Here is a 17,294-nt window from a genome sequence, read left to right on the forward strand (position 1 = left end):
TCCTCATTGCTCTTTCATTTCTACATTAATGGTGTTGCTTTTGGATTTTTTAAGACTATTATTTTTAGAGCAGTTTTAGGTTCACAGCTAATTTGAGAGGAAGACGCAGAGCTTTTCTACATACTCCCTGCCCCGCTCCCCACATAGTCATCAGTAGAGTGTTTCTAAACAGAAATGAGTAGGCTATGAGAAGCGGTGACTTTCTGAGCATCATAACTTCATTGAAGAGTCTGCCCTTGGAGCTTTCCATGTAACCGTGTTATGAAGCATATGTGATAGGTACCAAATTATATCCTGCAGGAATGGAGAAGGCCTGTCTTAAGGTACTAAGGTGTTAAGTATGAAGAGGAAGGCTTTGTTGATCACCATACCAGGAGGGCCTACGTAGCTCCAGGAGATGTGTTGGTTAGTGATAGGACAATAAATCTGTAACATGTCACTCGAGAATTCCTTGCTCAGTGGACATTGTGGCCTTAGCATCCCCAGAAGGTCCACTGTTTTTGAAAAATCCTATATCGTATTGCTCCTTATATTTGTGAAGGATAAGGAATCTGCCATTCAACAAACTTGGTGGTGGTCCATTAGTCATGACACGTTTTTGTTGTCAGCAACTAGTAGGTAATTTTTTTGCATGTAAAACTAGGCAGATGGTTCAAGCAGTCCTTTGTCTAGATAACTAGAAAATCTGAGAATTCTTTGGTCAGGAAAGTTCTTTATCTTGATGAATTGTTTGTATAATTTTTGTGTATCTCATGTAAAATTAGGATCTAATAGATACAAAGTAGAAATTTATTAACCTTAAAAAAGTTTATAAACATTTTTCATAGAAATGCAGAATAAAACTTCTGTGGGCTTACAAAGTTATGCTGAAATATTTCTGCCTTTTAGGTGCTGCAAAATTGGTGGTAGCTGTGGCAGTGTTTTACTGACATTTTATGTTATTTCTCAAGTATTTGAAATAAAAATGGATGCAAGTTTAGGAAATCTATTTGGTAAGTTTTATTTTGTTCCTTTCTTAAATCTTATTTTTGATGTGGCCTAAAGTTTTATCAGTTAGCAGCACTGAGTCACTCAGTGCTAGAAAAGGAAATGTAATTGTTACGTATCCATAAATGTGATTTGTTAGAGTATTTTACAGTATATAATAAGATATCTTGGAATTAATTTAGTATAAAACATGAATCTTCTTTCTATTCAACATTTTGAATATATATGTAATGAGTCTAATTTACACATTTTTAGGGGCATTAATCATGGCATTCTAAGTGCACATTCTAAAACATAAAATACCTCCAGGCTTATATTGTTTTCCTTTTTGAGTTGGTTGCTAGAAAACTTGAAGCCAAATCTAGCCCTCAGTTAACCATATGATTAGGAGTCACAGTAATGCATTTTAGATACCAGCCATAGAAATCCATCTTGCAGCTGGCTGTGGTGGCTTGCACCTGTAATTCCAGCTACTCGGGAGGCTAAGGTGGGAGGATCACTTGAGCCCAGGAGTTCCAGGCTGCAGTGAGCTATGATCATGCCACACTGCACTCCAGCCTGGGTGACAGAGTAAAACCTCATCTCTTAAAAAAAAAAAAAAGAAAGAAATCCATGGTGCTTTCTTACCCTTATTTTCCCTCTGTGGCATTTTTTTTCTAACCCACTCATTTAATGTTGCCATACTGTAAATGTACCATTATAAGGTACCTTAACCCAGTTTTTTAACAGAATCCTTACGTTCATAAAATAACATTTGAAATGTTTTCAGATGAACCAGTTATACATAGTGCTATTGTAGATGATTGTGTGTGAGTATCTTATTGAATCTCAAATAATTGCCAAGTATGCATTTCTTTTCTATAAATATACCATTATGAGACTGAATAATAGAATTTAATTTTGACATATTAAAGTGGAAAACAATTATTTAACCAAGGCGCTATATAAGATTAAAGTCATGCGTCACCTAATGTGGGGATACATTCTGAAAAATGAATCATTAGGTGATTTTTGTCATTGTGAGAACATCATGGAGTATACTTTACACAAATCTAGATGCTATAGACTACCACACACCTTGGCTACATTGTATAACCTGTTCCTCCTAGGCTACAAACCTGTACAGCATGTTACTGTACGGAAATCTGTAGGCAGTTGAACACAATGGTAAGTATATATCTGAACTTGGAAAAGGTACAGTAAAAACGTAGTACTATAATCTGATGGCACTACCACTCTCTATATGGTCTGTTGTTGACTGAAACGTCATTAGGCAGCACCTGACTATAATTCTGAATCTCTTCTGGAAACTGTTTTTGTAGACTTTTATTATTGAAGCTAGGGAAACAATGAGATTCTTCATAGATCCTGTTACCTACATTGAGTAAGCTATGACTAAATTGTTGCTTATAATATTAAATAATTATGCATGAAAAGTGAGACTATAAACCCTAGAAACCGTATTTTGATCTAGTAGGCAGAAGTCAAATGAAAGAACTGAGATCTCTGGACTACTGAGTTTTGCTTTCCATAAATTTATGTTTGAAAAGGCAAGTCCCCAAGACTTAATTCAGTTTCCATGTTAGGTTCTCATGCTGCTGTGAAGAAATACGCCAGACTAGGTTATTTATAAAGGAAAGAGGTTTAATTGTCTGACAGTTCTACAGGGCTGGGGTGGCCTCAGGAAACTTACAATCATGGCAGAAGGGTAGTAAACATGTTATTCTTGGTGGCAGAAAGGAGAAGTGCACAGTGAAACGAGGGGAAGTTCCTTATAAAACCATCAGATCCTGTGAGAACTCACTATTGTGAGAATAGCATGGAGGTAATTTCCCCCAGGATTCAATTACCTCCCACCAGGTCCCTCCCATGACACATAGGGATTATGGGAACTACATTTCAAGATGATATTTGGTAGGGACACAGCCAAACCATATCACTCCCTTTCACATTTAATCTCAAGACTGTTATTCCAGTTTTTCTCAAACTTTAAATCCACAAGAATCTCCAGAGAATCTTGGTAAATGCAGATTTCTGAGTTGGTGTCTGGAGTGGGGCCTGAGATTTTGCATTTCTGACAGCTCCAACGTGATGTTGAGATCCCTATCCATGGATTGCATACTGAGTATCAAGGCTTTGGACAATTCTGATATGTAGTCTTCAGTTTTGGCATAAACCTTTTCAGGTGACTTTTCTTACAGTGACTCCTTAAAAGTACTTTCTTGTGCAGGTTGAACATCCCTAATCAGAAAATTCAAAATCTGAAATGCTCCAGAATCTGAAACTTTTTGAACATCGACATGATACTCAAAAGAAAATTCTCTTTGGAGCATTTTAGATTTCAGATTTTCGGATTAGAGATGCTCAACTGGTAAGTATAATGCAAATATTCTAAAATTTGAAAAAATCCCATATCCAAAATACTTCTGGTCCTAAGCATTTTAGGTAAGGGATACTTAACCTGTATTGCACTGAATTCTGCCTTTTGTACTCCCAAGTAATTTCAGTTCACTGATCTTGTCTCTGCCTGCTAGAGCCCCTTCTTCATCAGTGATCCCTCAGTTACATCGTAGTCATTGTCCGCCAGACCTTCCTTTACAAGTTTTCATCCTTTCCAGTAATGGAATCCTCCCTTTCAGCCATTTCTCTTGATAAACTGGTTATTTTCCTCCTAAACTTGTTTATTTTTCAGCACACATCCTAAAATGAAACATCTAGGTTCCAGCATGAAAGTAGTTATTGCAAAGTATAGTGAGATATTACTTTACTTGTTCTGGTCTGTGTACTTGTATTACTACGTAGTGGCCAGCCTGGTGGCCTTTGAGAGCACATCTGGTTTCAGTTGAATGATGGGGTGGAAACCATATCGAAGGCACAGAGGACTTGTTCCATGTGGCTTTGGAAGCAGTGTGGATAGTTAATTCTTCTAAGACATGTTGATGGTAAGAGAAGAAGCTTATGAGATGGTAGTTTGACTCAAAAGCAAGTTGCACGTATTTTTCTTTTTTTAGAGTAATAGGCTTTCACTTGTCTATAGGCCTTGGATGAAAGTTCAGTGAAGGACAAATGAACGCCAAGAGACTGAACCAGCAAGAAAAGGAGGATGTTTGGGAGAAGGGAGGCAGTGGGACCATTGGAACAAATAGAAGTTACATGGGAAAAGACCCACTGTTTTTAGAAGATTGAAGAGAAGGCTGGGTGAAGCTACAGTGTGGTATAGTCACTGTGCACATGCAGCTGGTGGTTCCTCTCCGGTGATACCAGTCGTGTCTGTCCTCATCCTTTGTCCCCCATCTTTGGCCCCATTTGGATCTTCATCTCTAATCTGGACTGTTTTTATGAACATCATAGTGATGTTCCTATGTCTTTTCTCATCTCTGATATCTGCCTATCTCGCCACTTTCAGAGCCATTTTCTTAAAACTCAGCAATCTTAAAAGTCCAAACTCCTTACTTAGGGTGGCACCCAAATCCCCCAGCCTGCCTTTCTCAGCTGTTCTTCACCCCTCCTTCCTGCATGGGTCACACTGTTGTGCCAGTCTGCATACAGCTTCAGATCCCCTCCTGTCCTTTCTACCCTGGCCTTTGCTCGTCCTGGTTCCTCACCCTGCATATCTTCCTCATTTTTTAGAACTTTGTATAAATTCCCCTTCTTTGGAATAAATTGTGTTTGAACCTCCCTCTTTAAGAATATATTGCTCCTTTTTTCTGAACATTTTTTCTAATCACATAGTACTTATATTTCAGTTTGGCACTAATTTTAATCTGCCTTGCATTATGTAATTTTTTTTTCTTTTTTTCCTCTCTTTCCTGTGTCTGTCTCCCTTCACCCAAGAGTGAGTCTTAAAGGTGATCTTTTGGTGCTTCACCCAGCATCTAGCACTGGGTGCTGCAGATTGTAAATGCTGATTGAGTGAAAATAAATGTAGGTAACAGAGAATTAGGATTTCTACATGGAAAGGAATATTTCCAAAGTGGGATTCACATAAAGCTGTATTAGTTGGAAAATCACTGGTAGTCACCTATGAACAGACGTTGAGCTACTTTAATCTCCTACTTTTATTTTTTGATTTTCCTGATGTTGAGAACCTGCAGGTGTTTTTGTGTGCATTTTAACTATTTGATTTAGACATTATTAGGGCAGATGGTTATTTTCATTTCAAAACTGAAGTGTAGTACTTTGTAACCTTACTGGTTGCCAATCTATTGAATTGGCCAAAATTTAACTGTGTGGTTTTATTTTAATTCTCATTTCAGACTATCTTAGGGAAGATGGATATATGGTTATCTGTGTCATTTGTGTAGCATCTTAGTATATGAAAGGGTAACATGTTTAATCCAGTAAGAGGATTCTTGCTATAATCATTATCTTAAGGACCCATAAGATTAAAAACAGTTCTTTTGGTGATTAGTTTTCCATTTTTTAACTTACTTGACAGTTTCTATAAATTATGTAGATTTATGTTTATTGTATATATTATTTTAGAAAAATAAAACACATTTGTAGAAAGGAAGAATGACAGTTTTTCCCACAATTAGTAGTTGAAATTACCAGTGTCAATTATGAATTTTAAAAGCAATTTTTTGTGAAACTTTATTTTAAGATAATTGTATTATCTTTTACAAATCCATTTGAATATACAGAGAGATGGTGCATACCGTTTACTCATTTTCTCCCATTGGTAATATCTTACAAAACGGTAATATACTGTCACAATCAGGACATCAACAGGGATACAATTCACCAATCTTATTCAGATTGTGGGTTAATGTAGTGTTTGTTTTCAGTATGAATACTTAGCTAGTAAATGAACTGAATACAATCTAAATTATTTTTGTCTATATTGCTGCAATAAGTACTTAATGTTCTTTTTTTTTTTTTTTTTTTTTTTTTTTTTTTTTTTTTGAGATGGAGTCTCACTCGCTCTGTTGCCCAGGCTGGAGTGCAGTGGTGCAATCTCTGCTCACTGCAAGCTTCTCCTCCCGGGTTCATGCCATTCTCCTGCCTCAGCCTCCTGGGTAGCTGGGACTGCGGGCACGCGCCACCACGCCCGGCTAATTTGTTTTTGTATTTTTAGTAGAGACTGGGTTTCACTGTGTTAGCCAGGATGGTCTCGATCGCCTGAGCTCATGATCCGCCTACCTCGGCCTCCCAAAGTGCTGGGATTACAGGCGTGAGCCACCGTGCCTGGCCATAAGTACTTAATGTTCTATTGAATTTATTTATTTTCACCTTTTCAGATTTAAACCATTGATATATAGTGTATACATAAATTACTTGAGACATTATTAAAAACTAAAGTACAAAATAGTTCTGATTCATTAGCCTGACTTACTGAAAGACATTCATTGATGAAATGCAATAACAAATGTTTATTATATTTCCTTGCAGTTAAATGTATATGCAGAAAGAAATTAAGGATTAAAGCTATCAGTGTAGTTTGAGGGGAAAAAATTGTAGGAGAAGAGGGATTTTGGTGTTTATATGTTGTGCTCGTATTCTATACTTGGACAACTGTTTATGAAAATTAATATACTTGTTTGGCCACCGGATGCTAATATTTTCAGAATTACAGACTTAGTACAGGGCTTTTGATTTTGATGTGTATTGGATAAAAATGAGCTTTCTTCTGGAAAGAAGTCTTTCACAGGAGTTTCTTCACCTTAAAGCATGTACTCTCTTTACTCTTACACAAATTAAATGGAGGTGATGTTATTTACTTAAAAGCCTGATGATTAAAAAACTGATTTTCCCGAAATTGTATCCCAGTAAAGTTTTTTTTCCCCCAAACTGAGTGTAGACAAGGTTTGTTTTCTGCTTTGTTCTGGGCGTTAAGCTTTTTCAGTGTTATATTACCTTTATGACTTTAATGGTGCATAATATTCTACTGAGTGTTCTATTGAGTTAATGAACTTTTATTTACTTGGTCATTTTCCTCTTTTTAAACATTTCAATACAGTCTTTTAACTTTCAGCTTACCAGTTTGAGTATTGGACCTACAGGAAATTCACAATTATCTAAAATAGTACAGAACTAAAACTGTGTGACTATTTATAGCAAGACAGCTGGTTAAGATTTATCACACTGCATACTTATTAGTCAAATCAGGAAATGGCTGTCCACAGTACTTTGATGATCTGAGTTATAATCTCTTGGGCTGGGATCAGATGTTAGTGCTTTTAAGAAGCCCTAACTATAATTATGATAGATGGTCAGGTTAAGAACTACTACATTCAAGTTAAGATTTGATCTCATGGTTTCCTTGAGCTGATAAATTATAAATCTTTTAGTAGTGACCTTCCTCATCCCCCTCCCTGGCCCTCGCAATCTCCTGACCTCACCACTAAGATAGGTTCATGTATATTCTCTGGGGCTTTTGCATATCTTCACAACACCATACAGCAGCAACAACTTTTAAACACCATCATATTCATCAAATTTATGTTCATAAACATTGAAAGGTAAGTTTGTAGAGTAACTTCCTGATTGAAATTTAAACTTATAGTAAATAAAGTTCAAAACAAAATGGAAAGGGAAAAATAAAATGTTTTATCAGTAATAAAATACTACCCTCCATAATTATTTCATAGTTTATAATGAATGTACAGGGTGAAGTTACTTTCTCACTTTTTCTTAAGAAGTGATATTCATGTTTTATTATATACTGAATGATTATTTGAACACTTATTTTTGTGGGCCTAAATATATTTTAAAAGTCGATACTTGCCAGTAGGCTAATTCCTTCTAACAAAAGTAATTTTTTTTTTTCCAGCAAGATCAGCGTTGGACACAGCTGCACGTTGTAAGTATTTCATCTCAATTTTTTATGTATGATTTATTCTGCCTTAGGCATATGAGAGCTTATATTCAAAGTGTCAGTATTTCAGTGTGAGGAAAACTGATTTAGAAATTGCTTTTTAAAGTTACAAGGATGCTGTTTGATTGGACAGCCCAAATATTTTGGGTAATTATTCATGATGGATATTTTGTGTTTTTCAGCTCCATTATTATAAGTACAGAAATTGGTGTGAGAAGGAGTTAAGAGACAATACTGTACATGGGCAGGTAGTCAATGGAACATTAGGCTTTTTGTAATGATCCTGGAGGTGACGATTTTTTGTGCGTATATGGACTAGAAGTGCAAAGTAACATTCAGAACCTCCCACATCCTGAAATTTAAAAATGAACTCATAGTTAGATAAAATATATTTACCCTAATGAAGTTTGTATTACTTGACCCATTTACGCCCATTATTAGTTTGTTTCCTAGGAAGTTCTGGTGTCTGTTGTGGGCTTTTTTGTTGCTGTTTTTTTAAAAAAAAATTGGAGGTTCTTTGAAACCCTCAGGGGAAAAAATTAGCTTGTAATTTAATATATGTGTATTTTGATGTTTTACATAATGCCCTTTGTGGTTTGAGATTTGAAATAAAGTGTGGGAAAGTCTATTAATTTGTTTTCTTGAAAAAGAAATCATATTTTCTCCCCCAAAGCTACAAAGCCTCCCAGATATAAGTGTGGGATCTCAAAAGCTTGCCCTGAGAAACATTTTGCTTTTAAAATGGCAAGTGGAGCAGCCAACGTGGTGGGACCCAAAATCTGCCTGGAAGATAATGTGTAAGTATTTGGTAACTTGAGACTCTAAGGTGTGCTATTAAATTACAGCCTGAGTTTAATGGATATTTTGAAAATGTATTAGGCATACTTTATTAATGGAAAGTGATTTCAGTTTTTATTATACAGTTTTTTTCTCATGAATTCAAGGGGCCTTAAAGTTCTTAAATTTTAATAACACTTATTTGGCTTGATAGAGATAAGAGATTTCCTCTGAGTGAATTCTCTAGATCTGCACTGTTCCATTTACTAGCAACAAAACACAGGTGGCTATTTAATTTTGATCCTTAAATATTAGGAAGAAAGTTAATTCACTTAACTAAAAAGTTCAGTTCCTTGATATCCATCACCACATTTCAGGTGTTCAGTGGCCACACGTGGCTCATGGTCACCAAATGGAACAGCAGAGAGAGCATTTTCATCATGGCAAAAATCCTGTTTGCAACATTGGCCTGGATAATGAATGCATTCTCTTATAAACCAACATCTTTCATTTAAAATATTTGAGTGCTGCTTGTTGAAGTGTAAAATAACCTCAGTTCCATTGCAGTACAAACTGCTTGCCTCTAAGCTGAATGGTTTCCTATGTTGAAATGCTTTCTAAAGTATGGTTTTTAGGATTTTTAGTATCCTACCTCAGTGTCAACTGTTGCTTGCAAGTTCCTGCTGCTGAAATTGCAAACCCTACTTTTAGTTAGTTGCTTTTAATATGCTATTGCCTAGAAAAGTAGACATGGGAGCTTGTTTAAACTTAATATAAAATAATAAATTTGTCACTAATGATATAGAATAAAGAGATAATTTTATAGCAGAGAGGAGACATAGGCAGCTTTTCCTGGCTGTTTATGTGCCTCTTCTTTTAATATAGAAGCTCTTAAATTTTTATCCTAGCCTCCTTTGCAGGTAGTTAGCTGTAAGAAGTTTATTGAGCCTCATGGGACAACAGTTTTCTTGTAAAATTAAGGGCTTGAGCTAGATGATCTTTAAGGTCTGTACTGATTTCCTTTATTTTCCCGTATTCTAATGATGATTTATTGTTAATCCATATGTCTTCTGATTTCTCATTAGAATAGTCCTGTTTTACTGACATGTAATAAGGCACTTGCATTTGAGAAGTTTGTAGGTTTTTGAAAACATTCTCATTTCCACTTTTTATCTTGTTTGGTTAAATAGACCCCAAATTTGATTCTAAATAACAGAAACAAAGTTCTTTTAGAATACCTAACCCATAGATGACCTTGGACATCTATTCTGCCCCCTTGATGCATGTAAATTTTAGTTCAGAGAAGAAGAGATCAGACTATTTTTACTAGCAGGTTTTAATTCACAGATTAAAACCGTAAACAACAAAATACACTCAGAAAAAAAGCTCAACTGTTTACCCACAAGGCCTACAAGTTCCTATGTGTCCTGACCCTTACTGACTTCTGTCCAGATCTTCTTGATCTTGGGACCTTGGAGCATGCTTTTCTGTCTAGGATGATCTTTCCTCACTCTTCGCCTGGCTGTCTTCCTTCTTGTCCTTTGGTTCTCAGAGTACACTTCACTGTCTTAGAAACTGTTCTCTATCGCTCAACCTAAAGTTGAACAGCTAAAGATCTAAGGTTGAAAAGAGAACAGTGTGTAGACAGTGGAGCTTGGTAAAATACATACTGGGCTTAGAGCCAGAGAATTTGCTTCTAGCATGGTGGGCATGTCATATAGCATATGTGTTTCAGTTTCTTTAACCATTAAATGAGGCAGGCCACCTATCCATCCTCATTTCAGGAACCTTTCTGCCATTACCTTGAGAGATTAAATATTTGGTGGGATTTTATACCCAAGCCTCAGGTTAAAGTCCAAAGAAAGAGTCTTAAGTTTTTGAGAGTCATTTATTCACCTGTTCAGCAAGTATTTTTGAGCATAATCCCTCCTGTTATGGAACTTACAGTTTAGTAGGGGTAACAAATGTTTAAAAAAATATGCACTTATAAATTGTGACACCAGGCCAGTTGCGGTGGCTCATGCCTGTAATCCCAGCACTTTGGGAGGCTGAAGCAAGTGGATCACCTGAGGTCAGGAGTTTGAGAGCAGCCTGGCCAACATGGTGAAACCCCATCTCTACTAAAATACAAAAATTAGCCAGGCATGGTGGCACATGCCTGTAATCCTAGCTACTCGGGAGGCTGAGGCACAAGAATCGCTTGAACCCGGGAGGTGGAGGTTGCAGTAAGCCGATATCGCACCACTGCACTCCAGCCTGGGCCACAGAGTGAGACCTTTTTTTTTTTTTGAGACAAACAAATTGTGACTCCAGCCCTGTAGGGCGGCAGGGTGCGATGAGTACCGGCAAGTGTGGATGGAAAGAGGTGTCCACCTTTGGTCGAGGGTTATGGAACAGTTTCTAAGACACTGATGTGTATTCTGAGATCTGAGGGATAGAAAGGAAGACCATCCTAGACAGGAGGAAAGAGCCTGCTCGAAGGCCCTAAGATTGGGCAGCTCTAGAGAGAAGTGGATTAGGGCCAGGCTGCATAGGAACTTGTAGGCCATGCAGGTAAAGGGTTGAGACTTTTTTTCTGAGTGCATTGAGAGCTTGTGGAAGGATTTCAAACTCTGGCATGTCTTGATTTTATTTATGTTGAGAAAAGTTATCTGGCTGCTGTGTAAAATAATTAAGGAAGTGGAATAGAGAGGACAGTTGGAAGGCCATTGTCAGTTACTGCCACAGCTCTTTGATACTGCCTCCCTATTGCTAACAGACTTATTGCTTATACATTCACTAAAATATATAAGTAGATAATAAAAATAACGTAAGCAGATAATTTAATATTTTCAGAGCACCTGCTCTGAGTACATGTAACTCATTTTGGAGACTGCTATTCTTGTATCTCAATGGGGACAGTTTTGTTCTCCAGGGGACATTGTAACTTTGGGTTGTCATAGCTTTGGAAGTACTCCTTGTAGAGGCCAGAGATGCTGTTAAACATCTTTCAGTGCAGAGGTCAGCTGGTCCACAAGAATTATCAGGCTCCTAAAATAAGAGGCCGGGTTTGAGAAACTCTGATACAGACAGATGATAATTATGATTAGGATGGTGGTCATAAGTAGATTAAGTCAAAATATATTATGGAGATTAAGATGTGTTTTAAATGTCTCATTAGTTAGAAATAGAAAATCGCAGGTGTGAACCTAAGGTGTCAGGAGAAACAGTAATTACAGCTTTTTTTTTTACTTTACTTTTTTTCTTTTTTCTTTTCTTTTTTACCTAGAGACAGGGTCTCATTCTATTGCCCAGGCTGGAGTACAGTGACGCAATCTTAGGTCACTGCAACTTTGAATGCCTGGACTCAAGCGATCTTCCCACCTCCACCTTCTTCTGAGTAGCCAGGACTAAGGTGCACACCACCACACGCAGCTAATTTTTCCATTTTTGTGGAAACGGGGTCCCATTGTGTAGCCCAAGCTTGTCTTGAACTCTTGGGTTCAAGCAGTCTTCCCACGTCCACCTCCCAGAGTGCTGGGATACAGGTTTTTTCTTTCTCGTTAGAGCACCCGTAGAACTGACTTATGTTCCAATTATAATTTTCATCTAAGGCATATATTCATTTGATTTCAATTTGTATGAATTTGATGTTAGGAATAATTCATTACTTTTTATTTTAATGGTAATGTTTGCTGCAAGAATATGAGATTATTTAGAGGGAATTTTTTTTTCTTAACAAGGGATCAATGTTTTTGGCTATGAGGGCAAAGAGGTAAAATCAAGATTATTATATAGGTACTTATATAATCATTTAAAATGTAACGATTGAAAATGTAAAACTGTTCTAAGCTCATGAGTAGTAAAACAAAACAAATAAAAAAAAACAGTTGGCGGGATTTGGCTCATGAGCTACAGTTTGCCAAGCCCTGCTTTAAACTCACCATCTTAAGAGATAGTAACTACAACATGGAGTAGCTATTTGAAACAAAACTATACTTGAAGATACAAATTATTTCTACAGATGATGTAATCATTTCCTTTAGAATTTTGCCTGGAGATGGGGGGAGGGGCACCTTATATTCATGAAGGATAAAAGAAAATATCTCAACTTGTGTTAGTAAGGGTGACTAACCTTTATACATTTTAAATCTCAGTGGGTTTTTTGTTTGTTAGAGATTTTGTTTGAATTTCAGTTTTTAAAAATTGATAAGCTGCTGCCCTCTTGTGGGAAGCCTATGTCATTGTGCTTCTTTGTTACCTTTATTTCTTTGCTTTATGGTAGATTTCAGTCTGTAAAATGCAACATCATACTGATGATCCTTACTTGGAAAAGTCACTCTGGCACTTAACCTGTTAATCGCAGCAGTTACTTCTTAATGATAGAGTTTACTTATTGAATGTATTTCTGAAGGAAACAGAACAATGCATTTTGAAACTTCTCTTTGGTACAGCTGAGCCAATAGTTAAGTAATGAAGCATAGAACTTTTTCAATGTATGTGTTCCAAACTAGTACTTTTAAACAGCTTTGAGATACAATTCACATGCCGTCCATTTCACTCATTTATATTATACACTCAGTGGCTTTGTATATTCACAGATATATGCAATCTCTGCCACAGTCAATTTTAGAACATTTTTATACCTCTGAAAGAAACTCCATACCCCTTAGCTAATACCCTTCTATGCCTTTCTTGTCCTGCCCCACTTCTCCACCCTCAAACCCTAAGTTAACCATTAGTTTACTTTCTGTCTTTATAGATTTGCCTATTTTGGACAGTTCATATAAGTGGTATATAATATTTGGTCTTTTGTGATTGGCTTCTTAGCATAATGTTTTCAGTCTTCCTCCATGTTATATCATGTATCAGAACTTCATTCCTTTATATCTGAACGATATTCCATTATATGGATATACCACATTTTGTTTACCCATTCATTAGCTGGTAGACATTTGAGTTGTTTCCACTTTTTAACTATAATGAATAACATTTACAGAAATATTTATGTACACATTTTATGTGGACATATGTTTTTATTTCTTTATGCTCCCAGGGAGTGGATTTTGTTTCAGATGGTAACTCTGTTTAATTATTTGAGGAACTGCCAGATTGTTTCCCAAAGTGGCTGCATCTGTTTGCATTTCCACCAGCAGTGTATGAGGGTTCCAATTTCTCCACATCCTTGCCAACACTTGTTATTATCTGACTTACTGATTATAGCCAGCCTAGTAGGTGTGAAGTGAAATCTCATTTGCATTTCCCTGATGATTAGTGATGTCTAGCGTCTTTTTGTGTGCTTATTGGCCATTTGTATGTCTTCTGTGGAGAAATGTCTATTCAAACCCTTTGCCCATTGATAAATTGGGTTGTTTCTTTATAATTGAGTTGTAATTTCTCTTTTGATTAATGTTTGCATGATATGTCTCTTTCTACTCTTTTACTTTCTACTGCCTATATCATTATATTTAAAGTGAGTTTCTTGTAGACAGTGTGTAGTTGGTTCCTGTTTTAATTCACTGTGCCAAATTTCTGTCTTTATTTGGTATGTTGAAACTATTTTCATTTATAATAATGAATAATATATGAGGGTTTAAGTCTACTATTTTATTATTTGTTTTATTTTCTCTTTTCCTGCCTTCCTGCGAGTTACATGAACATTTAAAAAAGTGTTTCTTTTGATTTATTTATAGTGTTTTTGAGTGTATCTCCGTATAGCTTCTTTAGTGCTTTCTCTCTTTACAGAAAAAGTTTGCAGACTCAAGTTCTAGACTTCAAGTCTTCAAGTGAGGGAGAAAATATTATGCAGATTAAATTGGAAAATATGTCATATCTATATCTGTTATATGGTGGATAGCACCAAAAATATAGGAAGTAGTCTTCCAGTATTTGAAAACTTATTATCTGATTCAGTCATCATTGACAGGCAAGTGGAATTTTAACATGAATCTTCATTATTTGTTTTTCTTTATTTTATCTTACTCATTAGCACAGATCCAACATTTGTTAGAACTGAGCTCATTCATCAATTGCAACCATAATTTAGCTGCTGATGTGAGTTGTCTGAAAAATCAACTAAAACATTCTGTGAGAATCAATTGACTGAGATTTATAATAAAGTACACTGTAGATTTTATTTATGAAATTGTGCACTAGACATCCTTCATATCAGTAGTTTATAATAAATTATGTGCCTATGTGTGTATATGATTCTGTCAATATATGGACATGTGTGTGCACGTGTTGTCACATTTTGCATATTGCCTTTCTCTCCTAAACACAGACCAGTTGTTAAATATTTAACAGCACACCACTGGGAGTATTACTATTACCTTGAAGTTTTGAGTTAAAAGAACTCAGAATTTTAGTTTAATAACTCTGATTTGAGCAATTGAACAAACTGAACTGATAACCAGCAAATGTGTCACTGGTACCTTACATTTTACAGTGTCATTGTCTTTATCTAGTGGTCAGAGCTGCCCGTGGAAGTCAATTATCTCAGGTAGTCACCATGTAAGTGACTGTCAATTCAATGCAGTAATTTCATGAGTGCAATATTTCTTCTTAGTGTGGAGGAACTTTATGGTGATAATCACTAGGAGAATGTTCACAATTAGGTAAAACATTCAGGAAAGAGTGCTCCCTCACTCTGTTAGCTTTTAGATTTTAAAAGATGGGGGTAGTATCTTCTGTTTCATGTCACGCTGGTGTTGAAGAGAGCAGAAAGGAGATTATCTTTTGTTTGATACCTGAAGAATGGGGCAGAACATATGCTTAATGTGCATGTTTTAAGAATAATCTGAAGCAGTGCAGCACAAAAATGGTCTGTTATTTCAGGCCTAATATTTTTTAATATATGTTTCTATTTGTGAAATATTATTTAAGGACATTGCTTTAAAATTATTCAGTATTAGACTGTCTTCTCTGACTTAGTAGAGATCTTTTTAATTTCCTCTGCAGCACTGAACAATTGAAAATGTGTATAATATTACTAATCTTTTTTGCAAGACTTTATTTTTCTGATATGTTATTGTACAATATTTAATTCTAAATTTATTTCAATTTCTCCCCCTTCAGTTTAATGAGTGGTGTTAAGAATAATGTTGGAAGAGGGATCAATGTTGCCTTGGCAAACGGTAAGAACAATTATTTTAGCTTATGGATGTAATCATTTTTCTGTCCCGAAGTAAAATGCACTATCAGAGGATCAGGTTAGAAAGTGCTGCTCTTGATAATAAAGCCCTCTCTCCCATCCCTGCCCCACAAAAAATCTATAGGTGGAGACTTGGTGTCTAAGAATTTATAGTGTGTTTCTTGAAAGTATCCTAACTTGCTATGCAAGAACTTCCCGTGAGATTGTCAGAAAACAAGCCATCTAACATCACATTGATAAAATCTTGCTTCGAATTTTGCAATCCTAACATAATAGGAAGATAGGTTGACAGGATTAAAGGTGTGTAAAATGACAAAGGATAGTGGACTATTAAATGGTGTAGGCGAAGGAACAAAGAATAAGAATTTATTGTAGTTTTTCATTATCGGCCACGTTCTTCTGATAGCTTAATTAGTATGAATAAGTTCATTGAATCCTGAACATCTCAAATTTTCCTTCAAAATCAGATCTGAAAACCTGAAACCGTAAAGTAAAGCCTAACTGCATATGGATCCTCTCTGTTCTGGTACAATAAGTATTCCATAAAGCTGTGTAGGATGGTTATAAGATATATAGGATGGTTAGAAACCACTGTAGTTTCATAGTGTAGAAAAATACGTTTTACTACTTTCACAACAAGAGGTAAATTTTTGTGTTTCTACTTTCTTCATTTCCTTAGGTAGAAGGTTCAGCATCTATTTGTCTATTTCATCAATAGCAAAAAATACATTTTATAGAGCAAGTTAATGTAAATTTTATTGTAAAAACTGATTTAATGTAGAAAATGGCATCTGATTCAAGGAGATACTTCTTCTCTGTAAAAGGTTTACTTTTGAGTAATTTTAAAATAACAGAATATGGAAACAAGGATGAAATATAGCTAACTGAATTGGAATGGTCCACAGTCAGTAATGAACTTCTATTTATCCTTTGGCTTAAAAGATTAATGAGAAAGTTGTATTAAAAAATTACTCTTTAAAAAATATTTCAGGTGCGTATGATTCAGATTTTAAGTTGTTCTCAAAGTAATTCCTTCTCTGCTAGTGAATTCACATCAATCATTGGATAAGATTATTGGTTTACAGTGTATAATGTATTTCAGATGCATAATTTGATATGAATTTAATCTCTTTTAGGAAAAACAGGAGAAGTATTAGACACTAAATATTTTGACATGTGGGGAGGAGGTAAGTGTAAATAACATATGACTCTGTGTTCTTTTGCTGGCACTGACTTAATCACCTCAATACAATGTAGCACATTAATGAGAGAATGATGATGCTATTTGTGTTAGTTCATTTTGTTTCCCTTACTTTCTGTTCACTAAATGTCCGGCTGTATTTAAATTATCATTCATGTTTTATATACTTTGTTCTTCTTAGAAGAAAATTTTTGTGGTGTGTAATTGAAGACAGTAATATCAAAATTGAGATTTAAAAAAAAATATATTTCATCTTGTTTTCTACAGGACAACCAATTCAAAAGTTTGGGTCTCCTTTAGGTTTCTGTCTAAAATTAAAAAAAAAACAAAAAACAGAAACTATCATTCTCAGCAAACTATCTCAAGAACAGAAAACCAAA

General features: G+C 35.6%; 1 protein-coding gene across 1 annotated transcript in view; it reads left to right on the plus strand.

Annotated features, from left to right (window-relative positions):
* The window catches only part of FAM3C (FAM3 metabolism regulating signaling molecule C), a 47,922-nt gene that overhangs the window by 16,425 nt on the left and 14,203 nt on the right, over positions 1 to 17,294 (plus strand). Inside the window, 6 exon segments of the mRNA XM_017856926.1 lie at positions 889 to 921; positions 924 to 992; positions 7,760 to 7,789; positions 8,478 to 8,601; positions 15,638 to 15,696; positions 16,850 to 16,900. Of these exon segments, the coding sequence (XP_017712415.1) occupies positions 889 to 921; positions 924 to 992; positions 7,760 to 7,789; positions 8,478 to 8,601; positions 15,638 to 15,696; positions 16,850 to 16,900 (366 nt within the window).

The sequence above is a fragment of the Rhinopithecus bieti genome, unplaced genomic scaffold (genome assembly GCF_001698545.2).
Source record: "Rhinopithecus bieti isolate Rb0 unplaced genomic scaffold, ASM169854v2 scaffold_42380, whole genome shotgun sequence".
Lineage (NCBI taxonomy): Eukaryota > Metazoa > Chordata > Mammalia > Primates > Cercopithecidae > Rhinopithecus > Rhinopithecus bieti.